At 48.8% G+C, this 23,635-nt stretch overlaps 2 protein-coding genes across 3 annotated transcripts; one reads left to right on the forward strand and one right to left on the reverse strand.

The window, feature by feature from the left end:
- Positions 1-10,270, reverse strand: Bysl (bystin like). Its single transcript, XM_059244056.1, has 7 exons — positions 9,615-10,270; positions 5,460-5,622; positions 2,704-2,842; positions 2,320-2,453; positions 1,323-1,483; positions 1,066-1,168; positions 1-645 (listed from the first exon to the last, which is right to left on the reverse strand). The coding sequence occupies exons 1-7, from the start codon at positions 9,877-9,879 to the stop codon at positions 300-302; spliced, it is 1,311 nt and encodes a 436-aa protein (XP_059100039.1). The 5' UTR covers positions 9,880-10,270; the 3' UTR covers positions 1-299.
- Positions 9,874-23,309, forward strand: Med20 (mediator complex subunit 20). Of its 2 annotated transcripts, none has more exons than XM_059244058.1 (4): positions 9,874-10,081; positions 13,850-14,004; positions 19,637-19,890; positions 21,865-23,309. In XM_059244058.1, the coding sequence occupies exons 2-4, from the start codon at positions 13,860-13,862 to the stop codon at positions 22,078-22,080; spliced, it is 615 nt and encodes a 204-aa protein (XP_059100041.1). In that variant the 5' UTR covers positions 9,874-10,081; positions 13,850-13,859; the 3' UTR covers positions 22,081-23,309. The 2 variants fall into 2 exon arrangements, with proteins under 2 accessions (XP_059100041.1, XP_059100040.1); XM_059244057.1 differs by lacking the exon at positions 9,874-10,081 and adding an exon at positions 10,264-10,407.
- Positions 23,310-23,635: the final 326 nt, after the last annotated feature.

Below are 23,635 nucleotides of genomic sequence, written 5' to 3' on the forward strand. Positions count from 1 at the left end.
TCCAATAAATAACTGCCCTGCTTTATCTGCAACCTGGTGAGCTGACAGGGACAGCAGAGCAGCCTTAGACCAAGTGCCAGCTGGGTGGTGGGGATGCTGAACTCGGGTAACTCCAGTGAGCTGAAGTGAGCAGGAACCAAAGCCTAGAACGGCAGAGAACCAACCAGATCAGCCTGCCCAGGACCGACACCACAGGTGCCACCCGACCTCAGTGCCTTGACCAGGTCTTTACATCCTGGGTGACCAGCTGGGGTCCTGGGGTCCTCCCATGGCCCCTGGACCACGGCAGGTGACTGTTCTCATTCCATGGTGACGGGAACATCCTCCACATCTCTGGGGACTGCACTCTGAAGCTCACGCCTGATTTCAGGAGACAACTGGGGGTGGGGCTGCAGTCGAAGCAGTTCCAGGAGGGCCTCCTTCTGGTCCGTGGCCAAGTCGGCCTTGTAGCGCTGTGCCAACGTCAGAAGGCACTGGTGCCAGAGCACCGGCAGCTGGCGCTTCTCTGTTCGGAAGCTCAGAAAGTGGAAGACCAGGGCGTCTAGCACCCGGTAGGGCAACGCGTACTTCTTATCTAGCAGCAGGCGCAGGAAAATGCTGTTGGCACCGCTATACTCCATCTCGGCAATCTTCAGCATGGCCGCACTAGGAGGGAAGGTGGAGCCAGAGACAGATGCTGGAGAGAGTCTTCTCCCCAGACTGACCCTGACCTACAGCCTCCCCATCTACTCACTAGGACACTGCTGGGATTCTCTGCACCATCTCTCCACAGCCAGCCCACACCTCCACCTCTGGCTTGGAGAACCATCAGTCCCTATATTCAACCACAGAGTGCGTCCGAATGTCTCCCCACTGCCACCTTTCATCACTTTCTTCCTTGCTATCCATTCACTCACGCCGTCATTTAACTATTTCCTGAACACGTGCTACGTGCCAGGCCCTAGGATCCCGCGCTTGAAGACCTTCTATGCTACTGGAGTATCATACACGCCGTTAGGTAATCACAGCTCACTCTCCACTCTCGCCCAAGCCCTGGCCTCTCCTCCTCCACCTCACCAACACTACCTGGAGTGCAACACCGGGATGGAGCACTTGGTGATGATGCTGCCCACGATGATGGCTTCTCGGAGGGTACAAGTGCCAGACTCGCACAGTGGGATCAGGATTCCTAGGCAGAGTCACACACAGTGACCTTTTCGGTCTGCGGTGAGGGAGATGAAGCAGTCCCAGCCACCCCGTCACCTAAGGACCACTGATGGACCACAGCCACTCGCCCAGCCGCTCTGACCCCCCTTCTCTCTCCCCTACTAGTGGGTTTTCACCTTTGAACCAGGCTCCAGGCTTGAACAGGGCCTTCTTGAGGGCCATGTAGAGGTGAAAGTTGAGCCGTTTGTACTCAGCGATGTCATCGCGTACTCGGGGGAGCAGGACAAGGTTGTAGAAGCGCTGGGCCATTCGTTCCTTCAGGTTAGAGGCAAAAATCCTGGCGGGGTGGGGGTTTCCAAGTCATAAAAGTATCTGGCCCTTTAACTCTCCCCGTGGATGGTACATGTGAGACATTTTCTAGTTCAGAGAGGGGTGTGGGGGAAACGTGTATTCCACACCCTGGTCAGCTTAAAGAGGAAACACGCGGCAACATAGGATGCCCCCAAATCAGAGCACGTACCGTCTCTCTGGTGTTTTGTTTTGAATTTGATTTTCTGTCTGTGTGTTTGGACTGCATGCATGTCTGCACCACATATGTGCCTGGTACCCATGGATGCCAGAGGAGAAATCTAATTTCCTGGAGTTAGAGATGGTCGAGAGCCACCATGTGGGTGTTGGGAACCCAGGGCTTCTAGAAGGACAAGTGCTATTAACCGCCAAGCCACCTCTCCAGACCCTAGTGTTTCCCTTAAAGGTGCTGGTGCTTGAACCCATGGCCTTCTGTGGATGAAGCAAGGCACCTCGAGCTGCTGCCCCAGTCCAGTCTTTGCTGGCTCCTCAGCTACTTGCTCTCCTTCCCCATCACAAGGGATCCGAGCTCACCCAGAGAATCAAATTCTCAAGCTACTCTCCCACACCAGGGCTGTGTCCTGGAAGCTATATAAGCCCTCCCATAGAAGTCTACTAGAGGACTCTGCCCTGAAAATGCAAGAGGAGAAGTTAGGGAGCAATAGGAGCAAGTCCAAGGGGGAGGAGGTCCATGGGCCCACCAATGGGATGGCTAAGAGAGGGAGGGCCCGCACAGCCACCCCTGCCCCACGGCACAGCCACCCCTGCCCCACGGCACAGCCACCCCTGCCCCACGGCACAGCCACCCCAGCCCATCTACACTACCTGGTGGCTTGATACATGGCAGCTGCTGTCCAGGCCTCGGGCTCAGTGACATAGAGGATTTGCTCCCAGTTGGACAGTGCAGGGATGATCTTAAAAGCTTTGGGTAGTTTCCCACTTCGGTACTTGGATAACACCTGGGGATGAGGGAGGCAAAACCCTCAGCACCCAGGGCTGAGGTCTGGCCCGTCGCTGGCTTTTTATACGCTGCCTCACTTACCTTCAGAACAATCCCCAAAAGGCTCATTTTTCAGGTGACCAGTTTTGTGACTTCCAGGCAAGAGGCAGCGCAAGAACCTGAGCCCACCATCTCTGCCTCAGTCACGTACCCCGTGTGACAGCCCTCCTGTTAGGATAGCCCACCACACGTGCCCTCAGAGCCCTTACCTCCCGGACTCCTCTGTAGACCTCCAGGACTCGGGGATCCAGCTGAGGCATAGGGAAGCCCGACACCTCTGACATGACCGTCTCCACCTCTGTCTGCTTCTCAGTCAGCTTCTCCATGATGATGTCAGCCAGAGTGCGTCTACGGAGACGGACGGGAGGAGGATGAGGAGCTAGGGTCACTTTCCAGGAAGCTTTAAAGTCCCCTCACCCTGTTCATGGAAGGAACGAAGGAGGGAGGGAGGGAGGGAGGGAGGGAGGGAGGGAGGAGGGTAGGCAGGCAGCCGTGGGAGCACAAGCCTATAATCCCAACACCCAGGAGGCAGGCAGATCTCTAGTTTAAGGCCAGTGTGGTGGTCTTCATAGGGAATTCCAAGTCAGCTGGGACTCTATAGCGAGATCCTGTCTCAAAGGAAAAAAAGAGAACTACAAAACAGCCCCCAAGCAAAACAGGAATGCTTCAAACTTGCATGTCCTCCCTGCACAGGGGCCACGCTGGTCTCTGCTATTGTTCCAGTGTTAGCATAAGAGCGGCTAGAAGTGAGCAACGTACAATTCCTCTGGACGCTGACAAACTGGGATCCTGCTGGGATCCTGCCTCAGCTCCCTTTATGTCCAATTAGCCACCACAAGCTGCTGCAGAGAGCGAAGGACCTGAGTTTCACCGCACTTAAGACAAAGCTAGCAGTGGTTGGTTAGTTAGGTCCTTGGACTCTGCGGTCAGTTCTAGTCAGGCGTCACTCTGCTGTCCCCTGTGTGATCTTGGGCCTGTCCCTTTACCCCTCTATGCCTCCCTCAGTTTCCTAGCTGGAAAGTGGTGACAGCAGTAGGAATAGCTTGTCCGGTCAACGACAGGGTTAAATGACAGACTGCCGTGGACCACTCAGAACTGTCAGTCTGGAGTCACTACGGATCAAAGGCTGCCTACTCCAAATCTGGAGTTGAGTTTTCCTTCCGCCTTGAAGTGAGTACACCAGGCTTGTGTAACAAGCATGCTTCGCCCACTGAGCCATCTTGCTGTCTCCCCATCTTCAGCCTCTTTAAGGCTGGAGAGACTTCTCAGTGGTTAAGAGCACTCACTGCTCTTGCAGAGGACCTGGGTTCAGTTTGCATCATATACACAGTGGCTGTAACGCCTGTTCTCGCTCTTCTGACCTTCATGGGCACCAGGAATGCACATATAGGCAAAATACTCATACACATAAAGCAAAATGAAGAAATCAAAACATAAAACTTTAACATAATTACCACCATAGTAGGTTATAGTCTGCTAATGGCATCTTCAGAATTCACTGATGTGTACTTAAAATTGCCCTTCAGTTGGGAGTGTCACTTAGTGATTAGCACACAGGAGACCCTGGGTTCTAGCCTCCAGCACGGCAGGAAGTCAGGTGGCAGTGTCCAGACTTTCCAATCTGTGTCCTGTGGTCTGCAGGACACTGATGGGAGGCACTTTTTTCCCTTTCTTTGTTTTTTGTTTGTTTGTTTGTTTGTTTGTTTGTTTGTTTCTTTCTTTCTTTCTTTCTTTTTTTGAGACAGGGTTTCTCTCGGTAGCACTGGCTGTCCTGGAGCTAGCTCTGTAGACCAGGCTAGCCCAAACTCAGAGATGCAGCTGCCTTTGCCTTCTGAGTGCTGGGATTAAAGGCGTGCGCGCCGCTGCAGCTGATGGGAGGTACTTTTATTCTCAGACACAGACACGGGGCCTGAGACTCAGAAGTTAACAACCTACCTAAGGCCTTACGGCTTTATTGGGGAAAGGGTGAACTTTCAGTCTTTCAGCCTCTAGTTTGGGTGCTTTACAGTACCTCCAATGTGCCCCAGATTACGTGGCCTGATGGCTGTGTTCCCAAAGACCTTGGCCTGGTTTCTGAAGATGCCAGCAGCAAGTGCTCAGAGTTCCCCGAGTCCCTTCTTCTACTGTCCTGTCACTTAAGCAGTCTGCAGAAATCCATTCTGCCAACTTTGTCCGAACATGAAAGAGCAGGTATGAGGTGGGCCGAGAGCCCTCTGGGACAGGCCCACGGCCCAGATCCACACCTTGTGACCTCTATTAGAGTTGTCAGACACCCATCTGGGAGGGCGCTTCTCTCCATTCCACATCCTCAAGCCACTCATCCTTTAGTCCCCTTATCATCATTTCACAGTCATGGTAAGAGACGTGCTACACCACACTCTGAAGGACCAAGGACGGCCCCATGTCATGCAGGGGCAGATGACACTGGCTGAGGGCCCTTCGCCCTAAAATCACTCCCCTCCTCTGGGCCAGACACATCTGCCCATCATCTGCCCACAGGCAATCTAAATACCTGCAGGGTTTAGAAGCAGCATTTAAACTAGATGGGGATGAATCTGTGCTTCTCCCCGGAGGCTGTTTACCCCTCTGGTGATATTTAGTAACCCCTGGGATAATTTTTCATTATCACTACTGGTGTCGAGAGGAGAGATATAAGGACAGCTGCTAAAGGTCCTTAGGTTCTAGAAACCCAGCCCAAATGAAGTGGAAGATCTGAGAGCAACATACCAAGAACAAACCAATAGAATGGACCCCCAGACAGAAAAAGGAACCAGGTAACCCAGGAAGTTCTACATCAGATGGACAAAAGGGGGAGATACTTAGAGTCTGGGTCACACCCATTCAGAAGGTTTGGTCAAGGTGTATTTTTACAGCTGGCAATGCTCAGACCAAAAGCTGGCCAGGGAACTTACTAGCCTGTGGGAACTTTCTACCAGGGTCCACTGTCCCAACTCTGGAGCCCTACCTGATGGGAGGGTTCTTGTTCATGAACATTTCAATGGCACGTTCATCTTCAGGGTCTACAACCACCTCTGCTTGGTAGTCCACTCCGGTCATTTTGACTGCCTTCTCCAGGGTGGGCCACTCCTCATCCTCATCATCGGATCCATCCTGTGGCACTCCGGGCCCTAAAGGGGGAAGATAAAATGGTAAGCGTGGAGGGCAGTGGCTTCTGCGTCAGTCCACTTCCGCCAGGTACTGCACGCCCAGGGTGTCAGAGACACACATGTGCGCAAGAAAGGAGCAGAGTTACAAACAATCTTTCTGCTCCCAGAGACTTGGAATCTTGGGGGATAAAATACAACAAATGAAACAGACAGAGTGATGCTGGTAAATAATGGTTGACATGCCATCCCCAGGGACCTAGAAGGATCCGTTCTAGTACACACGTGAAACCTGGTTAGTCCAGATAACTCCAAGAAACAGGCACTATCACTGTACCAGTTCAAACGGGCAGGAAAGTTGATGTGTCCACAGCGGGCAGTTTGCCCTGACGGTGCCTTCTACCCCACCATGCTGCCTGCACAGCAGAGCTGTATCATGTGCTCAAACTAAACCATGGGAGAGGCAGTATGTACCACAAGAGCTTAGGTTAGTACAGAGGGTGATGAGGCTTTGGATGGGCAATTTGGGAGCAAGAGTGTGTCTCACATCAGAGAAAAGGACTTTAATGTTATTAGAATTAAAGAGCCAGAGCCAGAAACAGGACCATAGGGCCCGAAAGGAAAAGTACAGCCAACCTGGAAGGCCCCAGGGCTAGGCAGTAGTGTTCAGTCTCTAATCAACCAATACACAAGTTACTGACTTGTAGCAGGCTTTCTTGGACCATCAGCCCCCAAACCATGACACGGAGACTTATTATTAACCATGAATGCTCAATCTTAGCTTTAGACTTGTTTCTAGCTAGTCTTAACCACCTAGCAGTGGTGGCACACGCCTTTAATCCCAGCACTCGGGAGGCAGAGCCAGGCGGATCTCTGTGAGTTCAAGGCCAGCCTGGTCTATAGAACAAGATCCAGAACAGGCACCAAAGCTACACAGAGAATCAACCCATTTCTATTAACCTATGTGCTGCCCTGAGACTTGTTTACCTCATCTATGTACTGCCCATCCTGCTTTCCTGTTTCCTCCATGACTGTCTGTCTGGCCTATGGCAGGTTAGCCTTTTCTCTCTCTGAGCCCCAGACCCTCCTCCTATCCCTCCTCTGCCCAACTATTGGCTGTTTAGCTTTTTATTAGACCAATCAGGTGCCTTAGGCAGGCAAGGTGAAACAGCAACACATCTTTACATAGTTAAACAAATGCAGTATAAACAAATGTAACACATTTTTACATAGTTAAACAATTATTCTATAACACAAACAAATCTAACACATCTTTACATAGTTAAACAAATACTCTATTCCACAATACTGACTTATGCAGTCAAGGATGATCTGGAATTCCTTGTTCTCCTGTCTCTACCTCCCAATTGTCAAAATTACAAACATGTACCACAAATGCCTAACATTGAATTCCAGACTTTTTTTTTTTTGGAGAGAGAGAGAGAGAGAGAGAGAGAGAGAGAGAGAGAGAGAGAGAGAGAGACTGACTGACCATGTAGCTTTGGCTGGCATGGAACTTGCTCAAACTCACAGAAATCTGCCTGACTTTTGAAACACCACACATATCTGGCAAAGCCCCTAGAAAGAGTCTAATAAACCAAAGGAGTTGAAATATTGCATAACTGCAGGTCATTTGCAACAGAATTGGACTAAGGGGTATACACAGCTCAGGAGAGTATGCAGAGCTCATTCAGTGAGAACAAAGTATTATTGTTGTTTTTCTTTAAATTTTGTTTTAGATTTATATATATTATTTTATGTGTATGCCTGTGCATCACAAGTGTGCCTGGTGCCCAAAGAGGTCAGAAGAGTGCATATGATCTCTTGGAATTGGAGTTAGAGATAGCTGTGGTCTGCCACATGAATACTGGGAACCAAACTCCGGTCTTCTGCAAGAACAAATGCTCTTTTTATTTTATTTTACTTGGTTTTTCAAGACAGGGTTTCTTTATGTATCCCTGGCTGACTGGAAATGTAGACCAGGCTGGCCTTGAATTTGGAGATCTGCCTGCTTCTGCCCCCCAAGTGCTGGAATTAAAGGCGAGTGCCACCACTGCCTGGCTGAGAACAAAGTGTTAAGATCTGAGGACCAATTATTGAGAGTTTTCCTCTGCTCTCTACACGCATCATGGTACGCCGCACATGCACACAAAATAAATAAATGTTAAAAAAAAAACAAAAGAAGATAAGTGTTACGAAACAAACAGGGCAGAGATGCATGTGGACATCTGTGGGATGGTATTTTAGTTTTCGTATGTATGTGCACACTTACATCACATGTGCAGCAGAGGTGACTCTTCAGTGTTATTCCTCAGGATCTGATGACCTCGTTTTTTTTTTGAGATAGGGTCTGGCTGGGACTTGGGGTTAGCTGATTAGGCCTGACTGGATGCCTGGTGAGCCCAGGAGATCTGTCTTCAACTCCCTAGCTCTGGGATTACAAGCTGCTGTGCATTGAAGTCAGAGCCTCCTGCTTTGAAAGCTTGTATTTGACCAACTGAATTCTCTCATCACCTCCCTAGCTGACAGCAGAAACAGACCAAACAGGGCGCCGTGGATCTCTAGCTGCTGAATGGACCACAGAGGCTACAGAACACAAATTATGACGATACCACAGTGATTCAGGGGAGAGATCGTGGTCGCTTAAACAGGTGGATGTTTCAAGTTAATGGAAACTGATCCGGTTTTGGATATATTCTGAAGACAAAGTCATCAGGGTTTCCCGACAAATCGGATGTAGAGTGAGAAAGAGGAGCCCAAGATTCTGTTTTGAGCAAGGGAAGGCTAGTGTGCTAACAGACTCCATGGAGCAAGCAGAGAGATGTCAGGTAGACAGCTGGATATAAGGATGTCAGGTTACTGGAAGAGCTATGTCTGGGAGAAAAGGCTGGGAGTAGTCATCAAACAGACAGCTTTGAACTGGAGTCTGCTGACAGCAACACAGGAGGATCAAAAGCCCAGGCCTGCCTTGGTCACAGAGTAAGTTCAAGTCCAGCATGAGCAACTCAAGGAGACACAGTATTATAATTAAAAAATTTTTTTTTCTTTTAAGGGAAGGTATGGTATCAAACATGTATAATGCCACCACTTGGAAAGCAGAGACAAAAACCAGTAGTTCAAGGTTATCTTCACCTACAAATGGAGCTTATGGCCATCCTGGGCATGAGATCCTACCTCAAAACACCTAAAAGAAAGCAGGTAAAGCTACTGTGGTCCTAAAGCCATATTCAACTATCTCAATACTGCTTTTAGGACAAATAAGAATGAGAGACTAAGCAACTGGAGGTCAACATAGTTCCTCCCCAATGTGACAAGTATCAAGCACTTTCCCACTCATCTGTGCTGCCCACCCCGACCTCCACCCCCGCGCTTCTAAACAATACTGCCTTCTTTCCTCCGTTACTGGAACATTTCCCATTTGCTTTTCAGATCTTAGTTAGAAAGGCACGAAACCTGGGAAACCTGTCCTGTAGAATTAATGGCGGGTTTTTTTGTTTTGAATAGGAATATATTCATTTTCTCTCACGCTCTTGCGTGAGAGGGCTATACCATGTAGGTAGCTCAGGCTGTTCTGGAACTTACTATGTAGCCCAAGAGGGCCTTCTTCTGCCTTAGCTTCTCGAGTGCTGGGATTACAGGTGAGCACCGCCGCTCCTGGCTGGAATATATTGCTTCATTACCTATTTAATGTTCTCTGCCTAGGGACAGATTTCCAGTGCTAAAAGCAGGGACGAGTATCTTGTTTATTTCGGTATCAGAACTGCCTAAACTCTTAGCGCTGTTAAAAGCTTTACGCAAGGAGCCCACAAATACTTCACAAGCCCAGAGAATAAATATTAGAAGTTGATGTGAGCGATCACTTCCTGTTGGCTTAACTCTGAGGTTCCAGAAGCCAGGAGTGGAAGTGAAGGACCACGCGGGAAAGAAAAGCTGCCTCTTCTTTTTAATTCCAAACCAGTATCCGGATGGACTGCGTTAACCCGGCCCAACCCACCACTCCACCCCTTGTCACTCACCCAGCCGCGTGGCGCGCTCTCGCGGTTTTGCAGGCTGGTGTCCAGTCCCGTGTTCAGTCTCGAGCTCCTCTTGCTGCTGCCGGGCTTGCTGCAAAATCCGTCTGCTCAACCGGGGTCCCACATACTCTTCCTCCTCTTCGACCCCGCGTCCCCGCCGTTTGTCTCGGGTCCCCGCGCGCACTGCGTTCCCAGCCAGAATCTGCTCGGCCAGAGGTGCATGCTTCTCCTGATTCCCGGCCCCACGGGCCACCTTGAATTTGGGCATTTTTCTCGAAAAACTTGCCCACAAGGTTTACACGTGGGAAGCCGGCTTAAAGCTGAGACTGCGCTTGCGCCTTGTATTCCGGTGTCCAAGAGGTCACCGAGAGGTCACAGCGCCTCCCAGCGTTCGGAGGCCGGAAGTTCCTCATATACCGCCATCTCTCGAAGATCTCCGGGGTCTGGAGTTGGACTCCCCAAATTCTCAGGTAATTTCATTGTCTGGAAGAGGTGGACGTCCGAGTCACCGTTTCCAGAATTCATGAATGTAACGTAAATTGTCCTGTCAAAGCAAAGCGCGCGTTGGGGGCGGAGCCGGATCGATGACGTACTAGAGGTGTCCCCGCCGGGGTGGTCGGACACGCCCCTTTCCTGTGGGCGCGCCGCCCTGGCGCTCAGTATTTGCGTATTTCCGGAGCCCGTTCCACGCCTGCATCCTGCTTTAGGTGGCTACACCTGCCGTGGGCCTCTGGAGTCTCTGAGTGGAGTGTTTGCAAGTGCCACCTTTTTGACCCTACGCCATGGGAGTGACTTGGTAGGAATGCAAGGGTTTCTGTGGGGCGGAGCTTGGGGTCGCGAAGGCGCCTGTAAGCCTGTAGTGGCCCGGGGAGGGAGATTCTCCGTTCCTCGCGGGCTGCAAAGCTGTCCTCGGGTCGTGTGGAGCAAGGGACACCGTGTGGTGCTTCTTCCTTCCCAGACGCATCCCTTTGCAAAAGCGAGCGCTTCATCTCGAGAACCTGTCAGGAATTGTATCTTCTTTTTCTTGGTACTTCTTCCCATCCGTGAGGCATTTGTACCATCGCGAGTAGGACCCAAAAGTTGGAAATAGGGTTTCTGGACTAGGAATTATTTGCAGACAGGGATGAAAAAGGGCGCAAGGAGAAAGTGACTTTTACATTTTGCTAGCAGTGTTAGCAGCCTGGCTTTAATGTGGCCGCTTTAAGATACTGGGTCTAGTGTCAGAGGGAGGGGAGAGGGAACTGTTGAGGATTTGGAGATCGGGTCCCAGGCACATTAACAATTCAGGAACCACTTCCTATATGTTTGAGTCAGTTTTTATTGACTTTTTTTTAATCTCAAACATGTTTTAAATCTCACTTGGAAAAAGAGAGGTGGTTGGTAACGTCTGCACACTGTGCTTTTCTGGGCATTAATTACACGTAAAAAATCTCGGTAGTGGTGTGCATCTTCCCAGTTAGAGATGCCTGGAGGCCAGGGTTCGTGCAGTTACGGGCCACAGGTTTGTTCAGTGAAAGGTGCGTGTGGGAAGTTGTTCAGGTAGCCTAGGCTCTTGCAGGCTTTTTAGTGACGATACATGCTCCACAGTTGACACCAGGAGCCTGTCTCAACCTCATCACACTGTAAAGAGTGCCTGTCGGCGATGAAAATAGAAATCACAGTAGAGTCTCTGAGCCCTAGAATCCGCCATCCCCCATCTTTATGTGTGCTCTTAGGGGCCGTGTAGGACAGGTGCTCTGTAACTTCCCATCACCTGCCTCTGCTCCTGCGTCCTGGGATTACAGGAGTGCTCCACCAATGCCTGCCTGCCTTGGGTTCGTTGTACAGAGAAGGTAGTCCCTGGGAAAAGGGCTCCCCTGCCTACTAGTGTCGGTTCAACTTTCTCAGAATCCCAGAATTTCTGTCACAGTGTCAGTTTAGCGATTCCCTTCTGTTTCATATATTGCTTATTGGTGCTTTTTTCAAACAGAGTACAGGTTTTGGTAACAGTAGGGTTCCCACTTAATAGATTTATCTAACTGATTGATTGTAAAGTAAAACAAAACACAGTAGTTTGGAAAAAGTCTTGACTTTCTCATACAGTTAAGTACCATCTGTGCTATTATTTATTTACTGTTCATACAGTAGATCTCAGCCAAGTGTGCTCCTCTAATTCCAGTACATGGGAGGCCGAGCAGGAGAAGGCAAGTGTGAGGTCAGCTGGGGCTCATGTAGTGAATTCCAGATGAGCAATGGCTGCAGTGTGAGTTCTCGGGCTCCAAAAGTCTCTTTAGAACCATTTTAGCAGACTCTACCTTGCCAGTCAATGTGGCTCACGCCTTTGATCCCAATACTCAGGTAGCAGAGGCAGGCAGATTTCTGAGTTCAAGGCCAGCCTTGAACTTGGTCTACAAATTGAGTTCCAGGACAGCCAGGGCTACACAGAGCAACCCTGCCCTGAAAAACCAAATAAGTAAGTAAGTAAGTAAGTAAGTAAATAAATAAATAAATAAATAAATAAATAAATAAATAAAATTTAATAAATATTAGCAGGCCATGACATCCCTAGAGGCAGTGTAGGAGAATGGTTAAAGAGTGTAGATGAGGCACTTGGGAGGCAGAGGCAGGTGGATCTCTGTGAGTTCAAGGACATCTGGGTCTACATAGAGAAACCCTGCCTCAACAAAAAAATAAACAAAGAAACAAACAAAACAAAGAAACAACAAAAGCACAGAGGAGGAGCCAGGTTGCATGGCGTTGAATCTTGATGATACTGTCCGTTAACTGTCTGACCTTGTCCAGGTCGTTTAGTCTTGGTGATTTCAGTTTCCCCATTTGCAGTAAGTTGACACAGGACAGGGCCTTTAGAAGGTTCAGTCACGCCATCTGAAGGGGCACACCTTTGATCCCAGCACTTGGGAGGCAGAGGCAGGCAGATTTCTGTGAATTGGAGGCCAGCCTGGGCTACATAATGAGTTCCAGGATAGCCAGAGCTACATAGTGAGACCCTGTCTTAAAAATAGAAAAAGAAAGAGAGAAAGGAAGGAAGAAAGAAAAGAAAGAAAGGAAGAAAGAAGGAAGGAATTCATCAGAAGGCCTACAGTTCTCGCACAGAGCTGGTGCTTGACAGTAATTGCCACGGGGAAGCTGCTCCTTGGGGAAGCTACATCATAAGGTGGAAATCTGGAAAACAGTTGAAGTTCTTGAAACAACTGTTGAGCCTCTTTTTCTAGGCTGATGCACTTGAGGGCTGCTTTCTCTTGGTCTTGGTGCTGTTAAATGGGACTCTTTGATAGTGGGAAAGCTCTGGGCACAATGTCTAGAGCACAATCTGCCAGCTGCCTGTGGCTCAGTCCCTGACAGAAGCAACTTCTGGTAGAGTTTTTGTTGACTCACTATTTGAGCCCCAATAGCAGGAAGTGGCTGGTCACATTGTGTCCATAGTCAGGAGGAGGGGCTGTCCTGCTCAGCTGTTTGTCCACTCCTGGTTTAGTTAAATACAGACTCTCAACAGACATAGTCAGGAGTCTAGGTCTCAGCCGGGCGGTGGTGGCGCACGCCTTTAATCCCAGCACTTGGGAGGCAGAGGCAGCGGATCTCTGTGAGTTTGAGGCCAGCCTGGTCTACAGAGGAAGATCCAGGACAAGCACCAAAACTACACAGGGAAACCCTGTCTCGAAAAAACAAAAACAAAACAAAATGGGGGGGAAAAAAAAAGAGCTAGGTCTCAGCCAAGTGTAGACCTATAATTCCAGCACCTGGGAGGCTGAGACAGGATTGCTAAAAGACTGAGGTCAACTTGGGCTAATGTAGCTAACTCCAGATCAGCTTTGGCTGTACTGAGACTCTGTCTCTAACAAATAATCAGTGATTCTAGGTTCTCTCAGCTTGGCAGCATACACCATCAATCACAATCACTGTACAACTCAGTGGTACTTAATGTGTGCAATGTGTACCACCTAGAATCATCACTTAAATGTTGGCACGCATGCCTTACTTGGGGAATGCTGATGTGGTAGAAAACTTAATGCGGCCCCCCCCCCCCCCCCTTGTGAGACACTTGAGACCTGTGCTCTGCTTGTTAGAGGAACCCTTGGGAACTGTGGGCCTCTTCCTTTCTCAGGTTTAAGGGGCAGGGATCAGAGTTAGTGTTGTCTAAAGTAATTCCTAGCCCTGTTGATCTGTTACCTGTTTGGGAAGTGGCTGAGCCAGAACATATCTGTCTCTGGACACTGCTGACTTGATGTTCTGTTTTTCAGTGTGTCCCAGATGCCTGTGGCTGAGGGCAGGAGTGTCCAGCAGACGGTGGAGCTCCTCACCAGGAAATTGGAGATGCTTGGGGCAGAGAAACAAGGAACATTTTGTGTGGACTGTGAGACTTACCACACAGCTGCCTCCACCCTCGGTGGCCAAGGTCAGTAGATGCCTGTGAGCGGATGGTTCGATCCTGGCTTGGAGTCCCACACATATTTTTATTCATTGGCATCTGTTTGCGGTGGCCACATTGCAGTTTGGACCTACTTGTTTGTTGAATTAAAATTTTGTTTTTATTTTTAATTGTGTGTGTACGTGTGTGCTTGAGAGTGTGTATACTCCTGTATGTGGATATGTGCACGTGAGTGAAGGTGCCTATGGAGGCTAATGGTGTCAGATCCCCTTGAGCCAGAGTTACAGGTGGTTGTGAGCCACCTGATATGGGTACTGGGAACTGAACTTGGATTCAAGGCCAGCCTGGGCTAGAGAGTGACAGGGAAAACAGAAATTGGCTACAACACCCGGAAGTGCTTTCTTCATTAAAGAATAGTGTTGGGGCTGAGGCGATGGCTCATCAGTTGAGAGCACTGGCTGTTCTTCTAGAGGACCCAGGTTTGATTCCCAGTGCCCACATGGCAGTACAACCACTTGTAACTCCAGTCCTAGGGGATCCAATGCCCAGTGCCCTCTGTGGACATCTGGGGTGCAAGTGGCACACTAAAATACATGAATGCAAAACAGCTGTACGCATAAAATAAAACATTAAAAACAGTGTCCTAAGAGGTGATGTCATAGCTCAGTGGTAGCGCACTCGTCAAGCATGTGTAAGGCCCTGGGTTCAGTCCCCAGCAATCCCCCTTTCTACTCACACAAAGACCTTAGTTGCTTTTTAAAAAGTTCAAGGCAGTGCAGCTTCATGTAGTACGAATCAGATATGTAATTCCAGTGTATAGACCTGAGAACAGAATAGGATCAACTTTGAGTGACTCTGCGGACTGACATGCCATTAACTGGATTTTAAAAAGGTGAAAGGTGAATTGGCAGTACAGACTGAGGAATGGGTGCTGGAGGCTCAGTGCAGAGCCGGCTAAGCTCAGCAGGGGGCAGCAGAGAGGCCAGTGCACTACAGGGAAGGCACTGAACTCCCGACCTCCTGCTGGCTTTTCCCTCTCCATTACTAACTTTTTAAACAAGGGATTTGTTTACTTTATTTATTTTGTTTGTTTTTTTTTTCGAAACAGGGTCTCACTGTGTAGCCCCGGCTGTTCTGGAACTCACTTTGTAGACCAGGATGGCCTTGAACTCACAGAGATCAGCCTGCCTCTGCCTTCCAAGTGCTGAGATAAAGAAGTACACCACTATACCCAGCTTTATTTTGTTTATGTAGATGCCCATGGAGGCCAGAAGGGCCTTGGAGCTGAAGTTCCAGGCACTTGTGGGCAACCCAGTGTGGGTGCTGAGATTTGAACTCTAGTCTCCTGACAGAACAGTGATCAGAATCATCAAGCCATCTTGACGGCTTCTTGTTACACTCTTTTCCCTGCTGGAATACCAACTTTCTTGCCCCGTGGGGCGGAAGTACTTCTTCCACAGCCTCCTTCAAGTCCTGTTTTTCCTTTGATCTTTTCTTATGCTAAAGTCTTAGATTTCTGGTCCCTTTCAGGTAGTCACGCTTTTTAAAATTTTATTTTGTGCCGGGTGGTGGTGGTGCACGCCTTTAATCCCAGCACTCGAGAGGCAGAGCCAGGCGGATCTCTGTGAGTTCGAGGCCAGCCTGGGCTACCAAGTGAGTTCCAGGAGAGGCGCAAAGCTACACAGAGAAACCCTGTCTCGAAAAACCAAAAAAAAAAAAAAAAAAAATTATTTTGTATTAGTTAATTAGTTAGGTTTTTTGAGATAAGGTCTTATGTAGCTCAGGCTAGCTTTGAACTTGCTTTGTAGCTGATGACCTTGTGTTTCTGATCCTCCTGCTTCTACCTTTCTAGTGCTGGGATCTGAGGTGTACATCGCCACATTCAGATTATGTGGTGCTGGGATTAGAACCCAGGTCTTCATGCATGCTAGGCAAGGACTATCATTACCAGACCCTTTTTATTCATTCATTTAGTGTGTGTGGGTGTGGGGGGTGTGGGTGTGGGGGGTGTGCGCACATGGGCTCACGTGCTTGAGCGTCATGGCATGGGTATGAAATGCAAAAGCAGCTTTCTGGAGCCTGTGTTCTCCCGTCATGTGGATCCCAGGGATCAGACTTAATTTATCAGGCTTAGCAGCAGGCACCTTTACCTCTGACCCATCACTAGCCTTATTTGTGAGTGTGGTTTTTGTTTCGTTTTGGTGTTTGTGGGGGGCATGCACTGGAGTGTGGGTTTAAGAGGTTGTGCATGTGCACCCCTGTGAAGGCTAGAGGAGGACATTGGATGTGAGGTGCTTTCTTCTCTGGCTCTGTCGATTGCCTTGAGACAGGACCTCTCTCTGAGCTGGAAGCTGGACATTTTGGATAGCTGACTGTCCAGTGGATCTCAGGATCCACCTCTCTCTGTTCCCGACACTGGGATCACAGACATGTACACCTTCCAGGTTTTGTACCTGGGTGCTGAGGATTAGAAATTAGGTCATCACTGAGCTGTCTTCCCAGCCCCTATGCCCATTTTTCAAAGTAGATTTGTGCATCTGTTTATCTATATTTTTACTTCATATGTGTATGTGTGTATGTACATGCACCCGAACAAGGAAGTAGAGGTCAGAGGACAACTTGCAGGCGTTGGGGCTCTCCCACCATCTCCCAGAGATCACACTCAGGTTGTCAGGCTTGGCAACCTATTGAGTTGTCTTCCTGACCCTCTTTATCTTTTCCAGATAGGGTCTTGCTGTGTAGCCCAAACTTGGGGCAGTTATACTGCCTAAGCCTCTTGAATACACAGAGCTACCATATTGTGTTTATTTAGAGACGGACGGTCTCCTTTTGTCGCTCTCCACACCCTCAGCCTCAGCCTTCCAGGCTAGGATTACAGACTTGAGCCACCTTTTTAAAGATTTTTTGGAGGGGTGGGCAGGGGTGGGGTGGGGGCGTGGTGGTGGTGGTTGGCAAAATGGTAAAGGTGCTTGCCACTGAGTCTGACACTTGAATTTTATCCCCAGGACCTACATGGTAGAAGGAGAGATCAGACTCTCCCAAGTGCCCTCCTCTGAATCATACACATGCCATGACACGTGTGTGCCCCTGCCCCGTGACATAAATGTAAATTAAAGGCTTTAGGGGGCTAGGGAGATGGCCTCATTGGTAAACTTCTTGTCTTGTAAGCATGAGAGTTGGAGTTTGGATCCCTAGAACCCACTTTAAAAGTTGGGTACAAGCCAGGCATGGTGGTGCATACCTTTAATCCCAGCACTGGGGAGGCAGAGGAAAGCAGCAGCACATTATTGTCATCCCAGAGCTGGGGAGGTAGAGATGAGGAGGATCCCTGGGGTTTGCTGGCCTGATAGCCTTGCTCTGGGTTCAGTGAGAGCCCCATCTCCAAACGTAAGATGGTGGCCCCCACTCATGCACATACAGATAGCACTAATTGGACTTAGTGTGTTCTTAAGAACAAGTAGGCAAGGACATGCAGTTGGAGGAGCAGGCAGGGTTTGAAGATGGATAGTTTTGAGTGGATAGTAAGTATTTCAAATTGTGGCCATCTACTCTCTTGGAGTGGGTTAAGGAGAATTTTGGTTTCAATGTTTTGCCTTCTTCCAAGTCCCGTATAAAAAAATATATACATAGCTCTCCCTCTTTGGAGAAAGCCTGTAGAAAAGCGGATAAGAAGGTTCAACAGGAGGCTGGGCGGTGATGGCATAGGCCTTTAATCCTAGCACTCGGGAGGCAGAGGCAGGTGGATCTCTGTGAGTTCGAGGCCAGTCTGGTCTACATAGAGGGTTCCAGACTGTCCAGAGATACATAGTTAATCCCTCATCTTTGAAGAAAAAGCATCTAGAAAACCAGTAGAATCAGTGAGTGAGCTGGGGCTGTTGAATGGGGAGCGCCAACCTAGCGTGTGCAAAACTCAGGGGTCTAGCTCTGTAGCCCCCGTACCACAAAGTAAGCAACAAGGAAATCAAGCCAGCTTTGGTAGCAGACTCCGGTAATTCCAGCATTAGGGAGTTACAGCCACATTCCAGACCTTTCTGGGTTATGTAACAAGACCCTATTTCAAAAAACCAAATCAAGCCAAGTGGTGGCGCACGCCTTTAATCCTAGCACTCGGGAGGCAGAGGCAGCGTAATCTCTGAGTTCAAGGCCAGCCAGGCCACACAGGTAAACCCTGTCTGTCAAAACAAGGTAAAAAAGGAGGTGGTGGTGCTGGAGAGATGAGCCCTTAAGAGCGCTGGCTGCTCTTCCAGAGGACCTGGCACCCTCATGGCAGCTCACACTTGTCTGCAGCTCCAGTTCCAGGGCTTCTGACACCCTCATACCACATACATGCAAAACACCAATAAACAGCTGGAGAGATGGCTCAGAGGTTAAGAGCACTCGCTGTTCTTCCAGAGGTCCTGAGTTCAGTTCCCAGCAACCACATGGTGGCTCACAACCATCTGTAATAAGATCTGGTGCCCTCTTCTGGTGTGCAGACAGAACACTGTATACATCATAAATAATAAATCTTTAAAAAAAAAAACAAGCCGGGCGGTGGTGGCACACGCCTTTAATCCCAGCACTGGGAGGCAGAGCCAGGTGGATCTCTGTGAGTTTGAGGCCAGCCTGGTCTACAGAGCGAGATCCAGGAAAGGCGCAAAGCTACACAAAGAAACCCTGTCTCGAAAAACCAAAAACAAAACAAAACAACAACAAAAAAACCCCCCCAAAAAAACAAACCAATAAACGTAAAATAAAAGTAAATTTAAAAAAAGAAAAAACCAAACCAAATCTAACCAATTAAAACAACAGTACATAATGAGGAAACAGAGACTAGAAAGGGGCTTGAAAGTACAGCTTCCGGTCCCAGAGCCCAGGTTCCTTCATAGTGTACTTGCTTTCCTAGCTGTCTCCCCAACAGCTGCAAGCTTTTGCCCTTACCTGCAGGAGGCACTGCCAGCTTTTGAAGGCATGGCAGATAAAACTTAACTCAACTTGGCTGTCGCCTGCTTGCTGTGCTAGCCTAATGTTCACAGGCTTCCTATTCCAGAGCCTCCGCAAGAGCATTTTGATTTCTTCTCTGTGTAACAGCCCAACCTGTCCTGCAACTCTCTTTGTAGACCAGGCTGGCCTCGAACTCATGGAGCTCCGCCTGCCTCTGCCTCCTGAGTGCTGGAATAAAGGTGTGCACCACCATGCCCAGTAAACATTTAGAGTTCAAAGGAGGCATTTGCTGAGGTTGAGAGATATGCCAGATGTTGTTACTTCTGTTTTACTTTTATGTTTGACGTTCTGGGGCTGGAACTTAGGGCTAGGCCAGTATTTATTGCTAAGCAACACCACCAGCCCTTAGTTTTATTTATTACAGATGATAATCTAGAAAAGAGTCTCTGTATGGCTTACTACTCATCATGATAAAAGTAGCCGTCTTCGAGCTCACCACGCAACTGTTCTCGACACCCTGAGACTCCCCGGGTACTCTTCAGGTGGGTTTAGCCCCTGTTGTCTGGCTGGCTTTTCCAGTTACCGAGCTTCTCTGGAGAAGGGCAGCTTTTAAGGATCCTTCCCCTTCTCAGACTGCAGGGTACCAACTGCTGGCTGGCCTTGTTTGGTGCACTTGACTATCCTGGGGTAAGTTGACAGAAGTCCTGATCATGAGTGGGCCGTCTGTCCCTTGCAGGCCAGGCCGGGAAGCTGATGTACGTGATGCACAACTCTGAGTACCCGCTGAGCTGCTTTGCCCTCTTTGAGAACGGCCCTTGTCTGGTTGCTGACACCAACTTCGATGTGCTCATGGTGAAGCTCAAGGGTTTCTTCCAGAGCGCCAAGGCCAGCAAGATCGAGACCCGGGGCACTCGCTACCAGTACTGTGACTTCCTGGTGAAGGTGGGCACGGTCACGATGGGGCCCAGTGCCCGTGGCATCTCTGTGGAGGTAAGACCTTGGTGAAGGACAAGTGGACTATGCTATGGGCTGCACAACAAGGGTTCTGGAAGTTTCCCAGGGCCTGCTTGGTTCAGACTATTCAGTATCTATCTTGCCTCTACTACAGGGGTCTTTGTTTGGGGTCGGGGCAGACTCATGTCTCAGGCCTTGAACTTTCTTTGTAGCCAAGCTTGATAAATTTATGGTCCTCCTGCTTCTGCCCCCAAGCGCTGAGATTCCAGGAGTGTACCATTACACCCAGCTTCTTCCTTCTGTTGTTGTTTAAGACAGTCTCATTTGGCTTGGACTCTAATTCTTGTGCCTTCACCTCTGAGTGCTGGGATTATAGATGTATTTCACCATGTCTGGTTTGTGTGGTGCTGAAGGTACAGAGCAGGCCTTGGTGCTTGAGAGGGGGGAGAGGGAGAGAGGGAGAAAGGGAGAGAAGTGGGGGGAGAGGGAGTCAGTCTTAGTCTGTAATGTAGCCTGCTCTTGAATTCATGCAATCCTTCTATCTCAGAGATTCTTTAGATTTATTTTTTATTTTGGGTGTGTTGGTATTTTGCCTGTGTGTATGTCTGTGTACCACATGTGTGCAGTGCCTACAGAAGCCAGAAGAAGGCATTTGATTGATGCCCTGGAATTGGAGTCAAAGGCTTTTTAAAGTTGTTAGTCACCATGTGGGTGCTAGCAACCAACTCCACTCTCAAGAGCAACATTCAATCTCTGGCCTAGGGTTGAAGTGGGTTCACGGCAAGTAAAAAGCCTAGCAAGACTCACTTGCTGAAAACTGAAGCCATAGTCAGGAAAGCAGAGGATAGGATATAGAGACACCAACCACCCTTCCTAAGAAGGGCCAGAATGGACAGCTTTCTGAGGGGTGTGTGGGAGGTGGGATGTCAGTCATGTGCCTCTGTACCTCTCTTTGTCTTATGAGAGGTCTCCAGAGCTGTGGAACCTTCCTTCTGGCATGAATATGCATATGAGATGCCTTCATCCAGTTGGTTTTTTAGTCAAAAAGATTGCTCTATTTATTGTAGGTGTAGGTGTACATGTACACAGCACATTAGTGGAGATCAGAGCAATCGGTTCTTTCTTCTTACCATGTGGGTCCTGGGGATCAAACTCAGGTTATCAGGTTTGATGGCAAGCATCTTTATTGGCTGGTAGCCTTCATCTCTGACCGTAAATATATAGGTGTTGAAAGTGGCATATGGGGAGTATGGCAGTAGATAGCTTTCCAAATCAAAGTCCACAGCCTGTTCTGTGTCCAGCATTACCTGAGGTTTTAACAAACAAAATACAACAAGATACAAGCTTGCAGGGCTTAGCTTTTGAAATGTATCCTTTAGTAAGCAAGCAAAGCTGAAACACAAACTTTTTTGAAGCTAGTTTAGAAATACCAGCTGGGCAGTGGTGACACACACCTTTAATCCCAGCACTTGGGAGGCAGAGGCTGGCGAGTCTCTTGAGTTCAAAGCCAACCTGCTCTATGGAGCAAGTTCCAGGACAGCCAGCACTGCACAGAGAAACACTGTCTTGAAAAAAACAAAAACAAAAAAAACCCTGAAAGGCATTTGGCGTAGGGAATCAGGCTGTTGAGAGTCCTGCAGACTGTAGTTTCCTGTAGAGCATGTATAGAATAAGGATTCCCAAGGCTGGTGCATGCCTCCTGTCTCAGCACTTTGGAGGTAGAGGCCAGAGGATTCTGAGTTTGAGGCTAGCTTGGCTACATAACAAGTTCAAGGCCAGCTTGAGCTACACAGTTAGATCCTGTCACAGAATAAGAACCAGAGGAAAGTGATTCTGGGGAGTATCCCTGGTAGAGAAATGTACCCTAGTGACAGTTTCTTTTCAGGAACCTCCAGGACCAAGATCCTGTAGTCTTTTCAATGTGTAACTCTGAATGGTAGCAGTGGTAGTAGGAGGGAGAGAAGCAAGCCTCGTCCTTGTCCTTACCCTTGCTGTCTTCTTCTGTCCCAGGTGGAGTATGGCCCTTGTGTGGTGGCTAGTGACTGCTGGAGCCTCCTGCTTGAGTTCCTACAGAGTTTTCTAGGTAGCCACACGCCAGGGGCCCCCACAGTATTTGGGAACAGACATGATGCTGTGTATGGGCCAGCAGATACCATGATACAGTACATGGAACTCTTCAACAAGATCCGAAAACAGCAGCAAGTGCCAGTGGCTGGCATCCGTTAGTGACTGGCAGCTGCCTACCTGCTGAGCTGTCACCAGGGTACTGCCCAGGAGGAGCAGGTGCTGCACTCGGGGTCCTGGGCCCCTGGCCCCAGCTGGTTTCCAGCTGTAGCCCATGTGCTGGGGCTCTGGACCCCCCTCCTGACCCATTTCAGCTGTTTTTTACTTCATGCCTTAAATGGATTTGGCTTGTCCTCAAGGATGGTAATTGTGAAGAATGGAGAAGCTTGGGCCTTTCCTGCTGTAGGTTATCGGCAGGACAGGGTTGTCCCTGCCAGCTCTGAAGGTGAAGACTGTCTGTGACCCCAGCTCCCGAGGATTTGGTATAAGACACAGTGGCCACACACTGCTGTATGTGGCTGTACTGGGTGGAGCCCCTGCTTGAGGACATGGCTGGCCTCTCCTGGAGATGGTTGGGTGGCATGACGGGATTGCTGTTGCTTTCTGGCTGTTGGCCGTAGTGATGGCGAACAGAACTGAGTCTGCTCGAGTGTTGCTTTCATCCTTTGAACTATGATGGCCTCCCTTTCTGTTTTGGAGTGTGTGAGCCCATAGGCTAGGCTTCTAGCAACACCAAAGTGTGGGCTCTTCCTGCACATTTTATCTTTTCTTACCCAATAGTTCAGAGGCAGTCAGTTCCCCAGGGCGAATTAACTGTAGGGTTAGCACAAACTAGGCTTCTTACGTCTTATTGTTGGGTCACCCCAGTAATGTTTTCCTTACCACAGGATCTGAGCACACTCATTTGCTCCATGTTCACAGTCCACTGAGGGAAGAGAGAGAGAAGGGAGGTTTCCCGCCAGAGTTGCTCAAATCACTTTGTTTAGGATCTCCTGCTGTGCTTCACAAGTTGTCTTCTTGTCAAACGTGAGCCTTGAAGTTACTCATTGATACCATTGCTTACCTACCTCATCCCTGCCACAGAAACAGTTAACCAGGCTAACATTCGAGATGCACATAGATAGGCTTGGGAAAATTGTTAGTATACAAAGTGTAGGGTGTCACTGAGAGTCTGTCCTCAAGTCCGCTAAGCAGACTTCCCAGCGCATGTTTTACACACCGCAGCTGCCAGGCGCTGCTCACACTTACCCTAGCTCTGGCTGTAGGGTCTGTTATCCACGTTGCTCACTGCTCCTTTCCCTCGCTTTTGTTGTTAATGTTTGTTCGTTTTGTTTCTGCACTTTAAAAATTGAGGTATGTTTTGGGTATCACAATAAAATCTACAAATACTACATTTGGGCCTTCTATGTTTGGTCTTGTTGCAGTCTATTTACTTTGTACTCTCTATAGGTTGCCTCAGATCTTTTGTGGTTGAGACAGTGTGCAGGCAGAATTTGGAACATACATGCTCCTGAAAACACAGCTGTTAAATGCAGTAAACATGGACTCCTGGCACCTACATAAGAAGGGGCCCAGTTCTTAGAAGATAAAGAGAAGCGTGTACAATCAACATCTTGTTAGTTGTAGTTGGCTTACTTGCACATTCCCAGTGTTCTTTATTTTGGTGTTTTTTTTTTTTTTTTTAAGATTTTTGTTTTTAATTATTTGTGTGTGTGTG

The sequence above is a fragment of the Peromyscus eremicus genome, chromosome 16_21 (genome assembly GCF_949786415.1).
Source record: "Peromyscus eremicus chromosome 16_21, PerEre_H2_v1, whole genome shotgun sequence".
NCBI lineage: Eukaryota > Metazoa > Chordata > Mammalia > Rodentia > Cricetidae > Peromyscus > Peromyscus eremicus.